This window comes from Ovis canadensis, chromosome 21, assembly GCF_042477335.2.
Source record: "Ovis canadensis isolate MfBH-ARS-UI-01 breed Bighorn chromosome 21, ARS-UI_OviCan_v2, whole genome shotgun sequence".
Taxonomy (NCBI): Eukaryota; Metazoa; Chordata; class Mammalia; order Artiodactyla; family Bovidae; genus Ovis; species Ovis canadensis.
In genome coordinates, this window is record NC_091265.1 from 64,532,206 (window position 1) to 64,556,866 (window position 24,661).

Here is a 24,661-nt window from a genome sequence, read left to right on the forward strand (position 1 = left end):
CGGCTCTGGACGATGGCTCCCTGGACTTACGTCCACATTTCCCGCTGATGCGCCTGCAGACCCTGGGCCGCACAGCAGGTGCACAGGCCTTTCTTCACCTCCCCACGGTGGCGGCAACACCCGGGGCATGCTAAGAAGTCTCCACCGCAGGTGTGGGCTGAGGGGAGGAGACGGGGCACCCTGTCCTCTTTCCCCGAAGGCCGCCTCCATCTGCGTGTCTCCCACCCCAGGATCCAGAGCCCCTCCTGCAGGCGCAGGGGTAGAGTGACCACTCCTCTCACACCCCACCAAGGGCCACAAGTTTGGGATGTGAAGTCACCCGACACAAAGACAGCATATTATGCAGCCATGAGAAGCCATGTCCTGCCCACCGTCTCCAGCCCCTGTTCTAGGAGAGTCTTGGCCTTGTTGAGCCAAATCCCAGGGCTACAGGCTGGATGTTCACACCCCCGAAAGCTCACCTGTGGAAACCCTGTCCCTGCATGTGATGATGTTGGGGGAGAGGCCTCTGGGAGGTGATGAGGGCCTGTGTGTGGAGCCCCATGAAGGAGACCGGGGTCCTTATAGAGGCCCCAGAGAGCCCCCGGCTCCAGTGAGAAGTCACCAGACCGACCCAGAGGAGGGCCTTCCCCACACCCTGCTGGACCTGGTCTTGACTCCCAGCCTCCAGAGCTCTGAACCGTGCAGTTTTGTTCACGGGTCGCCAAGTCTGATGCACGTTAGAGCAGTGCACGTGTACTAAGACTCTGTGAAGGTGTTTTTCCTGAAACACGGCAATAGTTTATTCATAAAAGGAGAACGCAGTCCTTTGCCTTCAGCAGACTCTAGAAAGAGAGCAAAACTGGTCAAAGGTAGGTGATGTGGCCCAGTTATGCTGATGAGTGTTTTCCTAATTCAAGGATGGTTTGGGGGGCATGGCCAGCCAGCAATGGGCGGGTCCGACGCGGGCAGTCCTCCCTGACCACCTGGGTCTCATCCCAGCCTAGGCCCTTCACTGGTGGAGATACGGATAAACTCAAGATAACATGACCACGGGGTTCAGTGGTGGAGGGGCGACGGCTCACACCAGGCTGTCAGCTTCTGGGATGGCTGTCACCTGGGGTGATGGGCAGGCCCCCCAGTGCAGGTGTCAGCACCCCCTGCTGTTCCTGGGAGGACAGGCCCCTTGCTGACTCCCCGGGGAGAAGAGTCCTCCTGTCTGCCGCCCTGGCCCCTGCACGCCCCCAGGGAGAAGAAGCCTCCTGTCTCCCACCCGCAGCCCTGCACGCCCCCTTGAGGCCACGGCTCCTCCGTGTGTGCTGGGAGCAGGGTGGGGGCCTCTGCCCCGGGGCAGGGAGGTGGAGGGCGGTCAGCCCTGGGGCAGTGGTCAGGGGCGGTGTCCTGTACCTTGTCCTGCAGGGGCCGCTTGCAAAGGCCCCAGGACGCTGGCCACTGGTCCACTGGTCATCAGTGTATAGAGTGTGTCCCCCATTTATAAGGTAGGGTCCCCCAGGCCTAGGGCAGTGTTCCCCAGTTATAAGGCGATGTCCCCCAGTTATAGACAGTGTTTCCCAGCTCTAGGGCAGTGTCCCCAATTCTAAGGTAATGTCCCCCAGTTATAGGAAGTGTTCCCCAGCTCTAGGGCAGTGTCCCCAATTATAAGGTAATGTCCCCCAATTGTAGGAAGTGTCCCCCCAGCTCTAGGGCAGTGTTCCCCAGTTATAAGGCAATGTCCCCCAGTTATAGGAAGTGTCCCCCCAGCTCTAGGGCAGTGTCCCTCAGTTATAAGAGCTGCCAGAGCCTGGCTAGTGAGAAGCGATGGGCTCCTGTCTGCAGCACCAGTCTGTCACACAAGGCTCTTTTTTCTGAGCCCCACAGACAAGCCCAAAGCCCCATCTCCTCTCAAGCCTCACGTCAAACCCAGAGCTAGCTCAGAGTCTCCAGGGTTGATCCCGAAAAGTGAGACCCATCAGCACCTTCTTCTCAGCCTAAGGTGGTCCTATAAGCTTGGGCTGAAGCACTTCCCTCAAATGACCAAAGCAGTCTGGGGACCACGTGGACAGCCGAGTGTCACTGTAGCATGAGTTACTGACGGAACCAAACAGGCACCAACTGAACGCTGTCCCCCCAGAAAGCACTGGTCACAAAGCTTTATTTTGCTGGCATTCTAAGGACAGAAGGAGAGGACTTTGAGAGAGAACACACCTTCCAGAAAGCAGATCCACTTAAAGTCAAGGAAGAAAAAAACAAAAGCACTGCATTCAGACCCCAGAACATGCCTGGAAAATGGGCAGAGGACAAAGCCACATTATCTCCCACGCCCAGGCTTTGCCCAAGAGGGATTCTGCATCCCAACCTGGAAACAAGCAGAACTTTCACAGCAAGTCCGATGCCAAAGTCGACCTTCTGAGGTTGGCCAGCGTGACTTCATAAACTTTCTGAAGGATAATTTGACAGGTTTTGAAAGGCTCGATGGGATTCCCCAGCGGCTCAGTGGTAAAGAATCCATCTGCCAGTGCAGGAGACACAAGAGACCTGAGTTCGATCCGTGGGTCAGGAAGATCCCCTGGAGAAAGGAATGGCAACCCACTCCAGTATTCTTGCCTGGAAAATCCCATGCACAGAGGAGCCTGGTGGGCTACAGTCCAGGGGGTTGCAAAGAGTTGCACACGACTGAGCGAATGAACACAACCAAAAGGCTCAGACATGTGCATTTGGTTTCACACTCACACACACACACACACACACACACACACACACCTACTTCTGGGGGTTTGTTCTCGGTTTTTACACAGAAAGGAGGCTGGTAAGGGAGCTCTTTGGGGATGCTGACTTGGGGATCTCTCTCCTGCTGGTAGTGAGGCATGGGTACCGCCACGAGACTGTAGGGACACTGATCCCCTGGGAACCTGCTCCCCCCGCATCCATTCAGAGGCCCACGCTCTCCGTCTTGCCAGTTGGAGTCACTTTCTGGTCCTGAGCATCCTCCGTCTCCTCACCCAGGGCTCTCTGAAGGACCACCTTGAGGGTCTCCGTTGACTGCTCCCTCTGAAGGCTCCCAGTGAAGACATAAATGGCAGGGTTGGCCGTGCTGTTGATGCAGGACAAGAGAACACAGATGTCATTGAAGACGTGAATTTTCTCGGTTGTGCAGAACCGGATGATGCTGAGGGGCAGGCCGAGGAGGAAGCCCAGGAACGAGAGCAGGAGGACCAGGTGGAACTTTCTGGGCTGATGCTTCTGGGAGCTGGCCTGGACTCGCTGGAGCAACAGCAGACTGGATATGCCCAGGATGGAGAACTGGAGGAAGACCAACACGGCGGTGGCAGTCTTAAATTTGTCACAAAACTTTTCCTCCCTGGTGAATAGCTGGCCGCAGGCATAACCTCTCAGCATATTTAACAGAAAGGTCAGAATCCAAAGGAGCGCACTCACCACGGCCGACAGGTGCTTGGGGCAATGACACCGATACCAGATGGGGAAGAGGGCGGACAGACAGCGCTGGAAGCTGATGGCAGTCATGATGCCCAGACCAGTGAGGTAGAAGAACCACCTCAGGACCGTGAAGAGGGCGTGAAGACCAAAGCAACGGTGGAGGAACGGCTTCAGGATTTGGCGGACAGAGAACAGGATCTGGAAGCCGAGGTTCATGAAGTCCGCGATCGCCAGATTGAGGCTGTAGATGAGGAAGGAGGTCTTCTTGTGAGACAGACAGACAAACCTGATCACGATTCCATTTCCCACCAGTCCGCAAAGGGCCACAACCACGGCGAGGGACCGGAGGGCCACGTGCTCAACATCGTGTGACCCTTCAGCCGGCTCTGCAGCGTCAGGGCTGGAATGATGAGTCTCGCAGTAATTGTCCATGGTGAGACGATCCGGGCGTGGCAGGACTGTTGGGTCCCCCCGTCCTGTGACTCCTGGCACTCCTGGGGAGTCAGAGATTGAGGTATGGACCCTCAGGCAAGTGAAAGGGGCTCTCACTCCTCCCCCCTCCCTGTCTCCTCTTTCCTCTCCCCCTACTCCTTCCCTCCGTGCCTCCCACCTTCCCTCACTTGTCTCTTTTTCTCTCCCCGTCTCCTCTTTGCCCCCTCCCAAGCCTGGACACAAATGCGTTGAGTGCAGGTCCAGCCTGTGGCCCTTAGCTCTCTCTAGAGGATGAGAGGGGAGCTCAGCTTTGTCCGCATGAGCAGGGCCTCTTGGGCATCAGTGCAGTCACGCATTCATCTCTGCACTCAACAAGCTGATCTGCTGGGTGTCCCCTGCAGCGTGGGCTCTGAGCAGAAAGCAGTGTGGGGGAGTTGAGGGGATCTGGTCTCTGACCCCAAGAAAGCCAAGGAATCAGCCATTTACAGGGCAGTGTGACTGTCCTGGAGCAGTACTACAGGAGCTCTAGTACTCAGGGGGGAGTTGACCCTTGAAGACATGGTAGACGTTACCTAGAAAGATAATACCCAATGCAAAGAAACCACTTGAGGAAGAACCAAGAAAGATGATACCCAATGCAAAGAAACCACTTGAGGAAGAGCCAGGGGCTTGAGGGAGCATGTCTACTCCAAGGGTAGACCTCTTCGTAGAATTAGTCCATGAAGAGCAGTTCGGGGTACGGGAGGAGAATGACGGATGATGTAAAGGTGGGTGGAGGCATCTGGTCTACCTCCTTACTTGGGTCCAGGTGCCAAGTCTGCTCTGTTCAGTAGCAGCTCAGATGCACTGAGGTCTTCAGGGAGACCTGTGCCTGAGTCCCTAGGGGATCTTGTCAACTCCAGCTGTTTCAATACCATCCTGATTCTCATGACTCAGAGAAGAGGGTCAGCCACCCAGAGGTGTCCTAATCCCCAGGGCCCATGACGACTGAGATTTGGAGAGAGGAGATAAAAGTTACACATGGAATTAAGGCTGCCAACCCGCTGACTGTGAAATAGGCAGATTACCCTGAGTCGTCCGGGTGGGCGCTTCAGGTAACCACAAGGGTCCTTATAAGAAGGAGGCAGGGTAGGAGAGTCACGGAAGGAGCTGTGACGTGGGAAACAGAAGTGGGGGTGATGTGGTGGCTGACTTGGAAGAGCAGGGAAAGGGCCCCAGTCAAGGACGCAGGCGCCTCCAGAAGACGGAAAGAGATGGGGGAACGGCTTCTCCCCCGGAGCCTCTGGAAGGGAGGCAGCCCTGTTCACACCTTGATGTTAGCCCAGTGAAACCTGTATTTTGGATCCTGGGCCTCCGTAGCTGTAAGGTCATAAGTCTGCTGTTATCCACTGTGGCAGCTGTCAGGAACCTCCTGCGTGAGGTCTCCCATTGCGTGGTCGGGCTCAGGTTCCGAGAGGCCCTCTCTGCCCTTCAGGTTACATGCCTCTTGCCTTTCCCCTCCTTTATTTCCATCTTCTCCTTATTTTGTACTCGGCCTAACTCAGCTCCTCTTATTCTCTCCTCCCCGAGATGCTGATATTTTCCAGGTCGTGTTCCCCAGCATTCTGTCCTGTTTTCTTTAAACCACGCCCTTGAATCTGATCTCATCCGCTCACGCTCACAAGGTCTCTTGTTCGTCACTCAGTTCCCAAACACACATCGTCAGCCTCCATCTCTCTTCAGCCCTAGACTTGCTCATCCAGTTGCCGACGAATAACGCCGTGTTTAACACTGTCCCCCAAGTGTGCGCTCTTCAATCATGTTCTTATTGCTGCAAATTGCATCACCACGCAGGACCCCGTCCGCTAGATCTGAAACGTGGACTCACTGGAGGGCGCCAGGGGGACTTTGGGATCAGAGGGTTTGGGTTGGGTTCCTACCCCTCCCACTAATTAACTAGGGCATTTGCTTCCCCGGTGGCTCAGACAGTAAAGTCTGCCCTCAAGGCAGGAGACCCGGGTTCAGTCTCTGGGTTGGAAAGATCCCCTGGAGAAGGAAATGGCAACCCACTCCAGTATTCTTGCCTGGAAAATCCCATGGACGGAGGAGCCTGGCGGGCTACAGTCTGTGGGGTCGCAAAGAGTCGGACACAACTGAGCGATTAACACTTGTATGATGTACTCAAAAGCTGTACTATACATAGTAGATGCAAGCTGCTGGATATAAAATAGATAAACAACAAGGACCTACCGTGTAGCACGGGCAACTGTATTCAATATCTTGTAATAACCTGTAATGGAAAAGAAACTGAGAAAGAGTATATATACATACATATAGCCAAGTCGTTTTGCTGTACATCAGAAATTAACACAACATTGTAAATCAATGATACTTAAATTTAAAAAATTTTTTAAAGTTTTAAAGCAGACTTTGAAGAAGGAAGTCAGTAAGCTAGTTAGAAGATAATTAGAAGATAATTCATTTTTACTTATGTTGATTTAGGATTGTTTGTGGAACACCCACATAAAGACATCCAGATAGCCAAGATTTTGGAAGGGAGCTGTGGTCTGGAGTTGTGGATTTAACAAACATCGTAAGTGGGAGCTGAAGCTGCTGAAGAGGAGGACGCCTTAGGGTGGAAAGGGGCAGGGCTGGGGGACAGTGCGGAGGAAGACACAGGAGGGAGTGAGGGCTGAGCAGCTCAGAGCCGGGCTCAGAAGCAGACGGGGGCCGGCCGCACAGCAGCGGGTCCTGGAAGTTTGAGCTAGTGAAATACATCAGTAGCTGGCAGGGTTTTCCGTATTTTAGATGGTGTTAGACTGTAGATCCGTAATGCGCTAGTAACAATATTCTAAGACACCAAGGACTGATCACTAGGAGATCAGTGTCATCAAGAACAACTCCTGCTTTGCTCACCAAAATCTCCCGGGCCCTGATTTTGGAAGGAACCTGCCCCCCTGGGCTGGGCAGTGGCTTCGATGGTTGAAGGCTGGTCAGGACGAGGCCACCTTTGCTGTGGCAGGCTCGTCTTTGGCCCCAGACTGCCTCTTTCAGGAGCCCTGTGACTGCTGGCTTCGATAGCTGTCCCATTTCAGACTTCTGTGGTTTAAGGCACTTGTCTCTGTGTGCTATGTAGTCCTGATGTAAAAATGGCATACGTTCAGTTCAGTGGCTCAGTCGTGTCTGACGCTTTGCGACCCCATGGACTGCAGCACACCCGGCCTCCCTGTCCATCACCAACTCCCGGAGTTCACCCAAACTCATGTCCATTGAGACGGTGATGGCAGTCAACCATCTCATCCTCTGTCGTCCCCTTCTCCTCCTGCCCCTAATCTTTCCCAGCATCAGGGTCTTTTCAAATGAGTTAGCTCTTCGCATCAAGTGGCCAAAGTATTGGAGTTTCAGTTTCAACATCGGTCCTTCCAATGAACACCCAGGACTGATTTCCTTTAGGATGGACTGGTTGGATCTCCTTGCAGTCTAAGGGACTCTCAAGAGTCTTCTCCAACACCACAGTTCAAAAGCATCAGTTCTTCGGTGCTCAGCTTTCTTTATAGTCCAACTCTCACATCCATACATGACCACTGGAAAAACCATAGCCTTGACTACACGGATCTTTGTCTGCTTTTGAATATGCTATCTAGGTTGGTCATAACTTTCCTTCCAAGGAGTAAACGTCTTTTCATTTTATGGCTGCAGTCACCATTTGCAGTGATTTTGGAGCCCCAAAATAAAGTCAGCCTCTGTTTTCACTGTTTCCCCATCTATTTCCCATGAAGTGATGGGACCGGATGCCATGATCTTCGTTTTCTGAATGTTGAGCTTTAAGCCAACTTTTTCACTCTCCTCTTTCACTTTCATCAAGAGGCTTTTTATTTTTTAGTGCCTCTTCACTTTCTGCCATAAGGGTGGTGTCATCTGCATATCTGAGGTTATTGATATTTCTCCTGGCAATCTTAATTCCAGCTTGTGCTTCTTCCAGTCCAGCGTTTCTCATGATGCACTCTGCATAGAAGTTAAATAAGCAGGGTGACAATATACAGCCTGACGTACTCCTTTCTCAATTCGGAACCAGTCTGTTTTTCCATGTCCAGTTCTAACTGTTGCTTCCTGACCTGCATACAGATTTCTCAGGAGGCAGGTCGGGTGGTCTGGTATTCCCATCTCTTTCAGAATTTTCCACAGTTTATTGTGATCCACAGTCAAAGGCTTTGGCATAGTCAAGAAAGCAGAAATAGATGTTTTTCTGGAACTCTCTTGCTTTTTCAAGAGTGGATGTTGTCAATTTGATCTCTGGCTCCTCTGCCTTTTCTAAAACCAGCTTGAACATCTGGAAGTTCACGGTTCGTGTATTGCTGAAGCCTGGCTTGGAGAATCTCAGGCATCATTTGACTAGAGTGTGAGACGAGTGCGATTGTGCGGTAGTTTGAGCCTTCTTTACATCTTCAGTCTAATGCTCTCCCAACTGAGCTGTTTTGGCTGGATAGTTTGAACATTCTTTGGCATTGCCTTTCTTTGGGATCGAAATGAAAACTGACATTTTGCAGTCCCGTGGCCACTGCTGAGTATTACAAATTTGCTGGCATATTGAGTGCAGCACTTTCACAGCATCATCTTTTTAAGATGATGGGGAAACCCCACTGGAGAAACGTCCTGAAGGGCAGGACCTAGTCATCAGTGGTCTGGTCCCCACTGAGACATCAGCATTCCCCATCAAAGCATCAGGCAGAAGCCTGGGGGGCAGGGAGAAGAGGTGGGATGAACGACAAAGCAATGGCAGGTCAGGGAAGACACAGGGAAGTGGTAGGCAAGGGGAACCTGAGAAGCCACAGATGCTCTGGGCTCCAAAGCAGACACAAGCTTACCACCCAGAAGAGCATAGCAGAGGAGGAGGTGGAGAACTCGCTCTTACCTTGGGCGCTGGGTCAGCCCAGGATCCTGTCGGTGAGAGCAGGAAGGGCCTTCTCAAGAAGTCTGATCTTGGAGAAGTCCACTCTCTCCCTGGACCACTGAGCCACCCTCAGGAGCTTCTTAGGAGAGTGGGGCTCTGAGTGTTATCAAGTTGGCTCAAGGCTGCTTGTTTTTTCCTGTGTGGGGTCACTGGCCAATCAGAGTCCAAGCATCATCTCAGGAGCATATCTCACGATCACGTTTCCTCCCCTGTTGCCTCATCCTCACATTTGACTTCTGCCTTGATATTCTCAGAATCGCTCTCTCCAGTGACTTTTTCTCTGAACCACCTTTGCTGCACGTTTGCAGTGCACTGGAACAAGCCTGACTCTTGGCGTCCATCATCTCGGTGATGTTTGAGACTTTGACCTACCCGCTGTACTTTGGTGGCTTCTTATGTGAGAGTCGTGCCTGGGAGAATGTCCCTCCGGGGCCACACTGCGTGGGATCTTCCTCCTCAACTCACATCCTGACCCTCCCAGGTGCTCTGTCCTTTCATCTCTTTCCAAGTCTCAGCCTCTCATATCCCCACAACCACACAGATGTCCTGGACACCGAGCACCCTTGCTTCTAGATCAGCACTTCCAGGGGGCACCATGGGGTTGGGTGGGAACAGCTGAATCTATTCCATCTGAAGATGTGAGCCACGTTCTTTACAGAAATCATGTCTAATTGTGGACAGGATGACCTCCTGCCCGTGGGGAGAGACAGCAGGAGGATGAGGTTGGAGAGAGGCTAGCTCTGGCCAAGCCCCATGGGAAGATGAGAAATAAATGATCAAAGTCTCAAGTCATGCCCTCTGGCGTGGAATCACCATGGTCCAGCCCAGGCTCCGAAGCTTCCCAGGGATGAGCAGAATCAGAAATGGTTTGCACACCTTCCAAAGTATCAGGAAAGACCCTGATGATGGGAAAGATTGAAGACAGAAGGAGAAGGGAGTGGCAGAAGATGGTTAGAAAGCATCACCAACTCGGTAGCCATGAATCTGAGCAAACTCTGGGAGACAGTGGAGAACAGAGGAGCCTGGTGTGCTGCAGTCCACTGCTCGCGAGGAGTCCGACACGACTTAGTGCCTGGAAAACACCTTCCACATTCGCCCCAGGAGGATTTTTCCCCACGATGTTTCGTTTTACTTTCGATTGCAAGAGATGCTTTTCCAGTGATGAGGACCTGGTGTGGTCTTTCCAAGATTGTGCCTCCCAGAATTGACAGTTAGACACACTCGACAAGAACAAGAAGGGAAGGAAAGTGTCCTGCTGGTAATAGGAGAGGACACTGATCGTGTCTGCCCAAAAGAGAGGTGCATGCCCGAGGCTTGGCATCTTTGTGCCAGCCAGCTCAAGCCTCTCCCACAGCTGGTGCAGTAAATGAAAAGGGCACCCACGTCCCTCCCTTCCCACATCTCTGGGAACTCCTCAGAGGTGCTTCACACGTATTTTGATCTTGAGACCCCAACGAGCTTTGGTGTATGTCATTTATACCTATTGATATGTACCATGTTAAAGCTAAAAAATTAAACTGTATAAAGTCATTTTAAAATAATAAGCCCATGTCATGTTACCATGGTAACTTCCCGACTCAGGGATTCAACCTGGGCTTCCTGCATTACAGGCCGATTCTTTACTGTCTAAGCCACCTGGTCTATGTTTAATGAAAAGTAAATACAGGTTTTTTTAAAATAAAGAATCTCAGTGAGAAGAGTGGCGTTGTTTTACGTGTTACACACATCTTTTCAGTCTGGCTCCTGGGAAGACAGTTGGAGTATCCGTTTCTGCATTTGATCTGTTGTAAAATGTTACTTTGGTCGAAGTATATGAAGGAAACCTGACCTCACGCAGATATGTGGAAGGAAAAGGGAAGAGGAGTCGGACGGTCTTTCCAGGACCGTTCTGTGAAATCTGACACGTGCATGGATGCTCAGGCACTTCAGACACGTCTGACCCTTCACGACCCTGGGGACCGTAGCCCGCCAGGCTCCTCTGCCCATGGGATTCTCCTGGCAAGAATACTGGAGTGGGTTGCCATGCCTCCTCCAGGGGATCTTCCTGACCCGAGGATTGAACCTGGATCTCCTGAGTCTCCTGCATCGCAGGCAGGTTCTTTACCACTGAGCCAGTAAGAAAGCCCATGCTTCCCTGGAGTTACGCCAAAACTCAACAAGTGGAAGTTTCTTCAAGGGTAGTTGTTATGTGGAATCTGAAATCATATCAATAAACTTTCATACTCTGTTCTGTTAAAATCATCTATCTAAGTTGCACTTGGTTAGGTCTTTTACCATATGTTATTTTCATAGGATCATTTGTAAGTCACCTGGAAAACACTGGTTCACGGAATTATGCAGGTTTTTCAGACACTGACATGCTTCATTCGACACTCTGACTGCTATCTGTCCATCTGTTGGTCTCTCATGGGGCTTCCCTTGTGGCTCAGTGGGGAAGAATCCACCTGCCAGTGCAAGACACACGGGTTTGATCCCTGGGTCGGGAAGATCCCCTGGAGAAGGAAATGGCAACCCACTCCAGTACTCTTGCCTGGAGAATCCTATGGACCCAGGAACTTGGAGGGTTACAGTTCATGAGATCACAAAGAGTGGCACAAGACTTGGTGACCAAACAACAACATACCCATCTATCAGGTTGTTAACATCACCGTGAATCTCATCAGAAACCGCTAATCATTGGGAAGCCATTATACTCAATGTAACAGATAACATGTTTTTTTTTCAGGATTCTAACTTTTTTCTTGAAAATCCAAATGGTATCAGTGGCAATAAAAACCTCCAGTTATTTTTGTTGAAAAGACTAGCTCACTTTGTTCATTTTGAGAAAATTTATATGCACAGTTATATTCTAGTTGAGCTATTTCAAATACTGAAAGATGATGCTGTGAAAGTGTTGCACTCAATATGCCAGCAAATTTGGAAAACTCAGCATTGGCCACGGGACTCCAAAAGGTCAGTTTTCATTCCAATCCCAAAGAAAGGCAATGCCAAAGAATGCTCAAACTACTGCAACAATTGCACTCATCTCACATGCTAGTAAAGTGATGCCTAAGATTCTCCAAACCAGGCTTTAGCAATACATGAACTGTGAACTTCCATATGTTCAAGCTGGTTTTAGAAAAGGCAGAGGAACCAGAGATCAAATTGACAATATCCACTCTCGAAAAAGCAAGAGAGTTCCAGAAAAACATCTATTTCTGCTTTATTGGCTATGCCAAAGCATTTGAGTGTCTGGATCACAATAAACTGCGGAAAATTCTGAAAGAGATGGGCATACCAGACCACTTGACCAGCCTCCTGAGAAATTTGTATGCAGGTCAGGAAGCAACACTTAGAACTGGACATGGAATAACAATCTGGTTCCAAATAGGAAAAGGAGTATGTCAAGGCTGTATATTGTCACCCTGCTTATTTAACTTCTGTGCAGAGTACATCATGAGAAACACTGGGCTGGATGAAGCACAAGCTAGAATCAAGACTGCTGGGAGAAATATCAATGACCTCATATATGCAGATGACACCACCCTTATGGGATAAAGTGAAGAGGAACTAAAGAGCCTCTTGATGAAAGTGAAAGAGAAGAGTGAAAAAGTTGGCTTAAAACTCAACATTCAGAAAACTAAGATCATGGCTTCCAGTCCGATCACTTCATGGGAAATAGATGGGGAAACAGTGGAAACAGTGGCTGACTTTATTTTGGGGGTTCCAAAATCACTACAAATGGTGACTGCAGCCATGAAATGAAAAGACGCTTACTCCTTGGAAGGAAAGTTATGACCAACCTAGATAGCATATTCAAAAGCAGAGACATTACTTTGCCGACTAAGGTCCATCTAGTCAAGGCTATGGTTTTTCCTGTGGTCATGTATGGATGTGAGAGTTGGACTGTGAAGAAAGCTGAGCACTAAAGAATTGATGCATTTGAACTGTGGTGTTGGAGAAGGCTCTTGAGAGTCCCTTGGACTGCAAGGAGATCCAGCCAGTCCATCCTAAAGGAGATCAGTCCTAGATGTTCACTGGAAGGACCGATACTGAAGCTGAAACTCCAATACTTTGGCCACCTGATGCAGAGAGCTGACTCATTTGAAGAGACCCTGATGCTGGGAAAGATTAGGGGCAGGAGGAGAAGGGGACGACAGAGGATGAGATGGCTGGATGGCATCACCGACTCGATGGCCATGAATCTGAGTGAACTCCGGGAGTTGGTGTTGGACAGGGAGGCCTGACGTGCTGTGATTCATGGGGTCGCAAAGAGTTGGACACGACTGAGCAACTGAACTGAACTGAACTGATGTGCATTGTTGGTCAATCAATCATGCTTTCAAATAAAAATGGTAATCAAGAGAAGAAAGAAGCTAGTTAAGATCCCAGCTCAAGTAATTGCAATGCTATATAGCCTGAAAAAGTTATTGTACTTTGATGCAAAGCCAAAGTGACAGATATTTATAATATATTCTATTTATTAAATATGTAATATTAATTATATAATATGCAAGTTTTCAGTTCAGTTCAGTTCAGTCGGCAAAGTAATGTCTCTGCTTTTCAATATGCTATCTAGGTTGGTCATAACTTTTCTTCCAAGGAGCAAGCATCTTTTAATCTCAAGGCTGCAGTCACCATCTGCAGTGATTTTGGAGGCCCAAAATATAAAGTCAGCCACTGTTTCCACTGTTTCCCCATCTATTTCCCATGAAGTGATGTGACCAAATGCCATGATCTTTGTTTTCTGAATGTTGAGATTTAAGCCAACTTTTTCACTCTCCTCTTTTACTTTCATCAAGAGGCTTTTTAGTTCCTCTTCATTTTCTACCATAAAGGTGGTGTCATCCACATATCTGAGGTTATTGATATTTCTCCTGGTAATCTTGATTCCAGCTTGTGTTTCTTCCAGTCCAGCATTTCTCATGATGTACTCTGCATATAAGTTAAATAAGCAGGGTGACAATATACAGCCTTGATGTACTCCTTTTCCTATTTGGAACCAGTCTGTTGCTCCATGTCCAGTTCTAACTGTTGCTTCCTGACCTGCATACAGATTTCTCAAGAGGCAGGTTAGGTGGTCTGGTATTCCCATCTCTTTCAGAATTTTCCACAGTTTATTGTGATCCACACAGTCAAAGGCTTTGGCATAGTCAATAAAGCAGAAATAGATGTTTTTCTGGAACTCTCTTTCTTTTTCCATGATCCAGCAGATGTTGGCAATTTGATCTCTGGTTCCTCTGCCTTTTCTAAAACCAGTTTGAACATCAGGGAGTTCACGGTTCACATATTGCTGAAGCCTGGCTTGGAGAATTTGGAGCATTACTTTACTAGCACGTGAGATGAGTGCAATTGTGTAGTAGTTTGAGCATTCTTTCGCGTTGCCTTTCTTTGGGATTGGAATGAAAACTGACCTTTTCCAGTCCTGTGGCCACTGCTGAGTTTTCCCAATTTGCTGGCATATTGAGTGCAGCACTTTGACAGCATCATCTCTCAGGATTTGAAATAGCTCAACTGGAATTCCATCACCTCCACTAGCTTTGTTCGTAGTGATGCTTTCTAAGGCCCACTGGACTTCACATTCCAGGATGTCTGGCTCTAGATGAGTGATCATACCATCGTGATTATCCAAGTCATGAATATCTTTTTTGTACAGTTCTTCCGTGTATTCTTGCCACCTCTTCTTAATATCTTCTGCTTCTGTTAGGTCCATACCATTTCTGTCCTTTATCGAGCCCATCTTTGCATGAAATGTTCCCTTGGTATCTCTAATTTTCTTGAAGAGATCGCTAGTCTTTCCCATTCTGTTGTTTTCCTCTATTTCTTTGCATTGATCGCTGAAGAAGGCTTTCTTATCTCTTCTTGCTATTCTTTGGAACTCTGCATTCAGATGCTTATATCTTTCTTTTTCTCCTTTGCTTTTTGCCTCTTTTCTTTTCACAGCTATTTGTAAGGCCTCCCCAGACATCCATTTTGCTTTTTTGCATTTCTTTTCCATGGGGATGGTCTTGATCCCTGTCTCCTGTACAATGTCACGAACTTCATTCCATAGTTCATCAGGCACTCTATCTATCAGATCTAGGCCCTTAAATCTATTTCTCACTTCCACTGTATAATCGTAAGGGATTTGATTTAGGTCATACCTAAATGGTCTAGCGGTTTTCCCTACTTTCTTCAATTTAAGTCTGAATTTGGCAATAAGGTGTTCATGATCTGAGCCACAATCAGCTCCCGGTCTTGTTTTTGTTGACTGTATAGAGCTTCTCCATCTTTGTCTGCAAAGAATATAATCAATCTGATTTCGGTGTTGACCATCTGTAGATGTATATAATATGCAAGTTTATTATATATTATATTATATATTTAGATTATTTATATTTCCCTGTTTAGTCACATAAAATATTAAAAAGTCATGTACTCAAGGCATATATTTCACAAAATTAAAAGTTTTTACTGCTTCATCAAGAGTAAAGGAGATTTCTGGGTGAAGGTGGCTTTTTGGAAAATTGCTGTGAGGCTGTGATGATGGTAAAGAATACGATACAGTAGCACTATCACACTTCTTTGATCTGAGCTAAGGCACAAGCTGTTTTATCCATCATTGGTTTTACATCCATCAGTGAAAATCTCAACAAAGTTGTTCCAGAAGAAACCATGAAACAAGCAAACAAAAAAATTAGTCGTTTGAACACTTCAGCACTTTTATTTGTTGCCAAGCATTCATATAAAAGTTCTCCAACAATTAGTTGCTGTTGCTACCAGATGAATTCTAGAAGTTCAGGACTCTCTATCAATTAAGAACTATATGTGAAGAGAGTATATTAACTCGGTTTTCATGTCACTGCTTTTAGCTAACAAGTTTACTGTATCATTAGAAAGTTGGTGGAAGTGTGAAAGTGTACGTCGCTCAGTCATGTCTGACTCTTTGTGACCCCGTGGACTGTAGCTCACCAGGCTCCTCTGTCCATGGAGTTCTCCAGGCAAGAATTCTGGAGTGGGTTGCCATGCCCTCATCCAGGGGACTTTCCCAACCCAGGGATCGAACCCCAGTCTCCTGCGCTGAGGGCAGATTCTTTATCCCCAGAGCCACTGGGAAGCCCTTAGAAAGTAGGGGGCACCGGAAGTCTTTTACTGACTTTCCTCCAGCTGGCATTCAGCAGCACCAACTCTACAGGCTGAGGAAGTCGTGGAAGTCAGTGGCATGGTTAGCAGGGTGGGAACAGGGATACCATCACCATTTGCAAGAAATAAGGAAACTCTAGGCAAAGTAAGCAGATTCTCACAGCTACATAAGATGGGAAACAGTATTCACGTTTCTGCAATGTGATCTAAAATGTTCAGTTTTCAACCAAAATTACAAGACACGCAGAAGAAATGTGAAAATACGACTCATACGCTGGAGTAAGAGGAAAGTCGAGAACAGAGCCCATCAGACTGACCAGATGTTGCATTCAGCAGGAGAAGACTTGAAAGCAACTACTGTAAATACACCGAAAGAGCTGATCGAAACAGTGCCTAGGCAGGAGAGAGCTGTGTGATGGCAGTGTCTCATCAAGGGGGGAAATCAGTACAGAGATGGAAATGAAACGATTATGTATAAATGGATAAAAAAAGGTCCTGCTGAGTAGCATAGGGAGCTATAATCAATATCCTGGGATAAACCACGATGCAAAAGAATGTAAAAAACATACGTGTGTGTGTGTGTGTGTGTAACAGATTTTGCTGTATAGCGGAAATTAACACAACACTGTAAATCAACTATACTTCAATTAATTTTTTTAAAAGAGAGAGATAGAAATGATTTTTTAAAAGAACAAATAGAAATCCTGGAGTTTAAAATAGAGCTGAAAGATTCACTACAAATCCTCAACAGGAGATTTGAACTGTCAGAAGGATTTAGCAAACTTTAACATAGATCGATAGCAATTATATAAATCAAAGATAAATGAGGGGAAAGAATGAGCAAAAAATGAAAAGTCTCAGGAAAATGTGGGACATGATGAAGTACCGAAATATGCATAATGGGAGCCCAGGAGAGGAGGGAGAGAGAAGAGAAAAAAGAAATGATGGCTGAAGACTAAAGTCTATTAAGAACACTTATATAACCAAGAAGTTCAGTGAACTCCAAGGAGCTCTCATCCTCGTCTTAGGGATGCTGAAACAGCCCGGGGGTGATTAGTGGCCTCTCAACCAAGCAAGAATAGAGTCAGGGTCTCCCCAAGGTGGTCTGAATCTACAGCTAGAGGTCTTGCTAACCATCCTTTGTGGCTTCAGTGACATGTTCCTTCCAAAATTCAGAGTGTGTTTTCATGTGATTCCTGCAGACCACGAAAGTGCAGTGATTTTAGAAGCATGTGAAGGTAAATGCAAAAACGTGAGCGTCAGTCACCCAGTCGCGTCCCACTCTGCGACCCCATGGACTGTAGCCCACCAGGCTCTTCTGTCCATGGAATTCTCCAGGCAAGAATGCTGGAGTGGGTAGCTATTCCCTTCTCCAAGGAATCTCCCCAGTCTAGGGGTCAAACCCAGGTCTCGGGCATTGCAGGCAGATTCTTTACCATCTGAGCCACCGGGAAGCCCAAGATAAATGCCACTAGCTCTTAACTATTGATCCTGAGAACCTCAGCGCTGTAACAGTACACATTTTTGAGCAATAGTTTTTTCTTATCTTTAACAAACTAAATTATATGACATAAAAACTGAAACACATCATTTACTGTAAACACAATATACTGGTTTAAAATGTATACAATAATTGTATAATGGCTAAATATTAATATCCCCTACCAGATACTGTGAAGAATTTGAGGCATTTACACACACAAAGGTTTAAAAGTTTTAGATGGTTGAAAATGGTGGAATCGTGCAAGGCCATGGAGAAACTGTCGAGGAAGGGCTAAGGAAAAAACCAAGGAAGAAATCAAATATAACTGAAGACCTACAATGACAAAGATGGCATTGGTGGTCCAATGGCAGGATTCTCACCATCCTACAATGAGGAAGATGGATGGCGAGCCTGAAAACAAAGACATAGGCTTTGAGATGTGAAGGACAGAGATCGACCGTAAGGCTAATCGTGTGACAGTCTCTTCCCCACTTCTCACCCTGGCACAGCCTTCCTGCCATCTCACCCGAGGGTCCAGAGAAGACGGCGAGGCCAGGGCCGAGTGAGAGGGTTCCCACACTTGGAGGAAAGGTGAGGACGTGGTCTCCTAAAGAGCAATCCCATTTCTTCTCCACCACCCGTCTTGGTTCACACGTGTCCCCTCCAGGGACAGATTCACCTCTGTGCCCAAGTGGACTGTTCTAGAAGGCACCCACGTGCACGACCCTTGAAAAGACCAATATCCTAGTTGCCATTTTTATAAAAATAAAAATCAAGCTGCACTGTATGATAAAGAACATGAGAAGTGGTCCAAGGGCTCTAAATCCTAGCATTTCCAGGGCATGTTGCTGCATGATGGAGGTGGGAAGGATGTTTGATGTTGACTTACTGTGGTACCTCAAGCTCACCACCAAGAACGTTTGGGACAGACTCTTCCACGGATGGGACCACTGAAAGAGCAGAAGCTGGGACACACCTCTAAGACCCATTCCCAGCGTTCTCAGAACCATCCCCTAAAGTGTTGTCGGGCAACCATGGAGATACCACTTGAGCCTGAAGAAAGGCTGCTTAAGGCCAGGTCTTGAGAGGGTTGCTCCCAGCCATATCTTCCCTGCATGTAAGTCCCAGCCCCATTTCCTCCCTGGAATCTGGAATCCCAACTGTGTGGATGGGGGACACACACCTGTCAGAACCGAAAGAACGTCATGCCCAGCCGGGCAGGGAGAGATGACGCCACAGGCTGCTGAGCACACAGGCCTCCCCTCTACCAGCTGGAAGAAGTTGGTGTTTCCTAAGAGAGTCAGAGATGCCCTCAGCATACTGCAGGCCAGAACCTGTTAGCTCCAAGCCCACCAAGGCCAAACTCAATTTTTACACATTCAATTGCTTTTTTTCAGTTGAAGTATGATTGATTTACAGTGTTGTGTTAACGACTGCTACACAGCAAAGTGATTGTTATACATACGTGCACATTCCTTTCAACTATTCTTTTCCATTTTGATTCCCACAGGATATTGAATATAGCTCCTTGTACCACACAGTCGGACCTTGTTGGCGATCCATTATGTATACAGAAGCAACCTCTGCCAACCCCAGCCTCCCACACCGCCCCTCCCCCAGCCCCTCCCCCTTGTCAACCTGCAGGCTGCTCTCTGCGCCCGTGATTCTGCTTCTCTTTAATAGGTGGGTTCGCTCGTGTTATACTTTAGATTTCACATGAAGTGATGTCCTGTGATGTTTGTCTTTCTCTTTCTGACTTACTTCACTTAGAGCCCAAATAAGCAGAGTTTAAGTCAGTCAGGACCTGCCTGTTTATCCAAAACTGCAACTATCATCTGTGAGCCGCAGATAAGACAAACATCCGGCCAGGAGAGACCTCAAGCCACAGTCCCGCTGGGCACTGTCCGACACAGGCTCCCGCCGCGCTGCTGAGCGTTGTCGCCGAGACCCGCAAGCCCTCTGCAGCTCCCGTCTACCCCAGCAGCCCCCCTGTTCCAGGTGGCACCCCTGCACTGCGGCTTCTGGAAGGTCCCCCTCCCACCCCGTGCAAACCTGGCAGAGCGCACCCTGATAACGCTGCTGTGCACCTGCCAGCTCACGGCCCTGCCATTCTCCCTAATCAGCCTCTAGGCCCCGCCAACTTACACCTTGGTCAGGCCGCTAGCGCCTCTGACTCTGTCCTCATCTGAAAAATGAAGACACTCCTAGGCCCTTTGTGCGTGTGTGTGTGTCACTCACTCGTGTCTGACTCTGCGACTCCAGGGACTGTGGCCTGCCAGGCTCCTCTGTCCATGGGATTCTCCAAGCAAGAGTACTGGAGTGTGTTGCCATGCCCCTCTCCAGGGGATCTTCCCGACCCAGGAGCTAATGCAGGCCACCTGCACTGCAGGCAGAGTCTTTACCGCCTGAGCCACTAGGGAAGCCCCCTGGTCTACTGCCGCTTAGAAGTCAAATCAGGAACTGCTGCCTGGCTGCTGCTCTGGGCAAAGGTCCTCGAGCCGTTCCTGACTCTCAACACCCTTTTCTCAACAGCCGCTCAGAGTGGGACGCACTGAAGTCCACACAGCGCCACCCCCTCACACACCTATTTGCTTGTTTCTCTGTTCACCTCTTCCACGTGCTTGCTTGTGCTTCAGTCTTTCCTGAATGTGAAAATGTAAAGAGTAAAATATGAGACAGAGGAGCAACCGATGAGGGACGACATTCCAGAGAATATAAGAGCATTCTGGAGACCCCACTGACCACAGCCTCACAAGTCGTCGGAGCATCCGTGTTCTCCTGGCCCTCAGCTTTTCCCTACAGCTCTGGGCCTACAACCACGTGCATCGTCTCTGACATGGACCACACCCCGGATGTCTGCTCACTCTCAGTCTAGCACCCCTACCCCAGAACCGGAGGTCCGCCTCGAACAGAATAACCAGCCCTCTGGAAGGCAAGTCGGGCCCACCGCTTTCTTCCTTGTCTGGGACACTCTCCAAGTGGCTCCGGACATTCAGGGCGAGGGCTTCACTGCTCTCCTGCCCAGAGCATGCAGCCCCTTCCCATGGCTCCCGCCTCCCCATGGGGTTGCTCTGGCCTCAGGCATGTGCTGAGCTGTGAGAAGCACAAGCCTCCCCTTTCTCCGTGTTGAATGTCTTAGAGGTCCCCCTGCCCCTGACGTGGGTGAGGACAGTAACAGGGAAACCCAGGCTGCCTCTGCTGGGGTCTGTTGTGGGGACAATGGCCTCTTCATCACTCCTGAGGCCTCCAGGTGCCCAGTGCTGGCGACCAGATTATATGACATGAAATTGCCACCTCTGTCGGTCAAAACCCTCTGGGCACCAGTGGCTTCCTGTGGTCCAGCCTCTACCTTGTTACTATCTGAGGCCACCGATAGGCGATGTTTTACAGCCATGCAGCCCCCCACGTGCTTCCTCCCGGCTCCCACAGGACAGACAGACCTGCCGGGTTAACTGTTACCGACAAGCTGTCCATCAGCTGCAGGTTGCTGTACAATTGATGTATTCTGTTAAGCTGTTGAATTTCCCAAAGTCTCCAGCTACCAGACTGCTGGAAAAGAACAGGTGGGCTGGGGGACCACCATTGCCTGCAGGTTTGTGACTCTGGCTCAGCCAGCTTTGCTGGGCAGCACTGGGAGGGGTGACGTGCTGAGCTGGGGCGGCAAGAGCCCCACTGAGGACCAGACCTAGCCACAAGGGCAAAGCTGGTCTTCATGGTCAGACGGTTCCTCACTTCCAGGATGGCTCCCATATGTTCCGAGATGTAAACATTCTTCTCATTTCCTTCGGCTTCCCTGATAGCTCACGGGTAAGGGATCTGCCTACAATGCAGGAGACCCCAGTTAATTCCTGAGTCAAGATGATCCGCTGGAGAAGGAATAGGCTCCCCGCTCCAGTATTCTTGGGCTTCCCTTGTGGCTCAGCAGATAAAGAATCTCCCTGCAATGTGGGAGACCTGGGTTTGATCCCTGAATTGGGAAGGCCCCTCGAAGAAGGAAAAGGCTACCCTCTCCAGCATTCTGGCCTGGAGAATTCCATGGACTATACAGTCCATGGGGTCACAAAGAGGCAGACACGCCTGAGCAACTTTCACTTCCACTTGCTCATTTCCTTGAGCTTGATTGTTCTCACCTTCATGAAAAGTAACTATCCGGTGTGTTTGGAAGAGAAGACCAAGAGCCTGCCTTTAGTGGGTACCTGGTGCGGCGTGGTGCGCCTTGAAGAGACTATGGCCGAAGCATTAGACACAGCTCCTGCCTCCAAAGGGCTTGCTTCTCCCAGGGGACTGAAGGGTGAGCTGGCACGCAGTCGAGCATGTCTGTACTCAGGAAGCTACAACATGCACGCGCCAACACAATCTGGGGTGGAGACAGAGCGATGACTCTTAGGGGCGGTGATTTCTAAGCTGATCTCCGCAGGGTCCACAGGAGACAGCATGTGAAAGGGCAGGAAGAGGTGGGGCGAGGGCTTTGGCTCAAGGGCAACACCGGAAGAGGTCAGAAGCCAGAGAAAGCGAGACAGGAGGCCAGAGTCCAGACAGCAGCAAACAAGGGCAAAACGAGGCTACACCAGCTTGGAAAGAGGGTCTTGTGTGTTCCAGGAAGACTCTGGAATTTATTTTACTCTGCTGAGATATAATTCACATTTAATACTTTCCTCTCATTTCAAGTATACACATCAATGGTTTTTACTCTAGTCACAGGATTGTGCACGCGCCGCCAGTACCTAATTCCAGAACATTTTCAGTAGCCCCTGAAAAAGCCCCACATGCATGAGCAGTCAGTCTCCACCATCCCCGCTGACAACCGCAGTCTGTTTCTTGTCTGTTGCTTGCCTGCTCCGCACACTTCACATAAACAGAAGCAGATAATCTGTGGTCTTTGGCCTGTTTCACTGAGCATAATGTTTCTGATTCATCCACGTTGCAGCAGGAGTCTGAACTCCCTCCCTTTTCATGCCTGAATAATATTCCACCGTTCAGATAGACTGGTTGCTGTTGTCCAGTTGCTAAGTCATGTCTGACTCTTTGTGACCTCATAGACTGCAGCACACCAGGGTCCTCTGTCCTCCACGATCCCCCAGAGCTTGCTCAAACTCATGCCCATCAAGTCAGTGATGCCAGCCAACTGTCTCATCCTCTGTCGTCCCCTTCTCCTCCTGCCTTCAATCTTTCCCAGCATCAGGGGCTTTTCCAGTGAGTCAGCTCTTCGCATCAGGTGGCCAAAGGATTGGAGCTTCAGCTTCAGCATCAGCCTTTCCAATGAATATTCAGGGTTGATTTCCTTTAGGACTGACTGGTTTGATCTCCTTGCAGTCCAAGGGACTCTCAAGAGTGTCCTCCAGTACCACAGCTTGAAGGCATCAATTTTTCAGCACTCAGCCTTCTTTATGGTCCAACTCTCCCATCCGTCCATGCCTACTGGGAAAGCCATAGCTTTGACTATAAGTCAGACTTTCTGATATGAGCACTGGGGCCCAGTAAAATGAGCATTTCTTTTTTCCCCCCAGAGATAAAAAGCCTTTAAAGACTTTAATATAGTAATTTACACAGGGGATATAAGTATACAAGTGTAATTCACTTTTATGCTATCTCAGACCAAAAAAGTTTCATCGCTTCAGTCCTTTCTTTAGTTTGACAAACAGCAGTTGGGACACACATATAAATTATTTTGACTGAAAAAGTATATTCTGTAGAAACTCAGGATTGTGAATTCGAAACTATACTTGATTCTTACTAGGTACCTCTTGCTATCGTCTCAAATTTTTATCTGATTCTACAGGTTCAACTTGACATTTCTCTCTCACATTTCCTGCTGATGACGTACATTTCTGATAATGTGTAATATCAAGTTTAAGTTTTCTAAACCGACACTAATTTTATTTCCTGCCCACATTTCTTTTCACTTTTAGATCCATCTGCCTAGCTTCTCTGTCCTTGCTGGAATTTGCAACACCATCAAGTTGATCATGAACTGAAAATGTCATAATCTTGTCAAATGATTGACAAATGAAAATGTCAAATCGCTCCTGAAGGTGTTAAATGAGACAGATAAAAATGAGCATTTCTTTAGCACCTACTGTGTGCAGAGTCATATTTTGTACGTGTTTTCAGATTCACGATTATAAAGTTGAAAGCTATTACTTCCTTTTAGAATATTCATTTCTTTATTTGGCTGTGCCGGGCCTGAGCTGCAGCATTCAGGGTCTCTGGCTGTGGCACAGGGGCTTAGATGCCCCATAGCATTGGGCGGGGGGGGAGGGGGGGTTGGTCTTAGTTCCCTGATGAGGGATCGAACCAGGTCCTTTGCATTGCAAGTAAGAGTCTTAACCACTAGACAACCCGGGAAGCCCCAGAAGCTACGGTTTCTAATGATAGAAATCAGCAAAGAGGGTCCACTGGAGTCACATGGCCGGTGCATCATGGAGGAGGTTTCCAAGATCTTCCAAATGTTCCACAGCGGGTACATGGCCGACCCCAACAGGAAGCCAGGTTTCCTGGCTCAGAGTCCCACGCCCTTCCCAATATTGCAAAGTCTGACTTCTTTCTATGTGGGGCCACCATGCTCCTTGCTGACTCAGCAAGGCAAGAGCTCTGGGGCTGTCATTCTGTCACATGCTTCATTCTGCTGTGCAAGGGTTTAGAAGATGAGATGCCTGACATTTCCACTAGTCATGTACAGAAGTGAGAGTTGGGCCATGAAGGAGGCTGAGTATGGAAGAATCGATTCTTTTGAACTGTGTTGCCAGAGAAGACTCCTGAAGAGCTCCTTGGACAGCCCCTTGGAAGTCAAACCCGTCAGTTCTAAAGGAAGTCAACCCCGAATACTCGTTGGAAGGACTGATGCTGAAGCTGAAGCTCCAATCCTTTGGCCACCTGATGGGAAGAGCTGACTCATTGGAAAAGACTCTGAGGCTGGGAAAGATTGAGGGCAGAAGGAGAAGGGGATGGCAGAGGATGAGATGGTTGGATGGCATCACCAACTCAATGGACTGGAATTTAAGCAAACTCAGGGAGATGGTGAAGGAGAGGGAAGCCTGGCGTGCTGCAGTCCATGGGGTCACAGAGAGTCAGATATGGCTAAGCGACTGAAGAAGGGCTCCAGATAACACAACAGGGGAGGAGGGAAACCCACTCCATCTCCCCGAGGCCAGCATGTCCACAGTCGTCTGTGAGGCAGGTGTGGGACCATGCAGGGCACCTAGAAAAGTCTGTCTCCTGATCTGGGGCTGCCAATTTCCTTTCTTCTTCCCTTTCTCTCTTGGCTCTTGGTAGGACCCATGGCAATAAAACTGTTAGAGAAT

The 24,661-nt window shown here is 48.7% G+C and overlaps 1 protein-coding gene across 2 annotated transcripts; it reads right to left on the minus strand.

Annotated features, from left to right (window-relative positions):
• Window positions 1-763: 763 nt before the first annotated feature.
• LOC138426820 (mas-related G-protein coupled receptor member A6-like) lies at window positions 764-8,924 on the minus strand. Of its 2 annotated transcripts, none has more exons than XM_069565720.1 (3): window positions 8,738-8,924; window positions 6,076-6,115; window positions 764-3,908 (listed from the first exon to the last, which is right to left on the minus strand). In XM_069565720.1, the coding sequence occupies exon 3, from the start codon at window positions 3,844-3,846 to the stop codon at window positions 2,908-2,910; it is 939 nt and encodes a 312-aa protein (XP_069421821.1). In that variant the 5' UTR covers window positions 3,847-3,908; window positions 6,076-6,115; window positions 8,738-8,924; the 3' UTR covers window positions 764-2,907. The 2 variants fall into 2 exon arrangements, with proteins under 2 accessions (XP_069421821.1, XP_069421822.1); XM_069565721.1 differs by having other exon boundaries at window positions 6,076-6,132; window positions 8,738-8,918.
• Window positions 8,925-24,661: the final 15,737 nt, after the last annotated feature.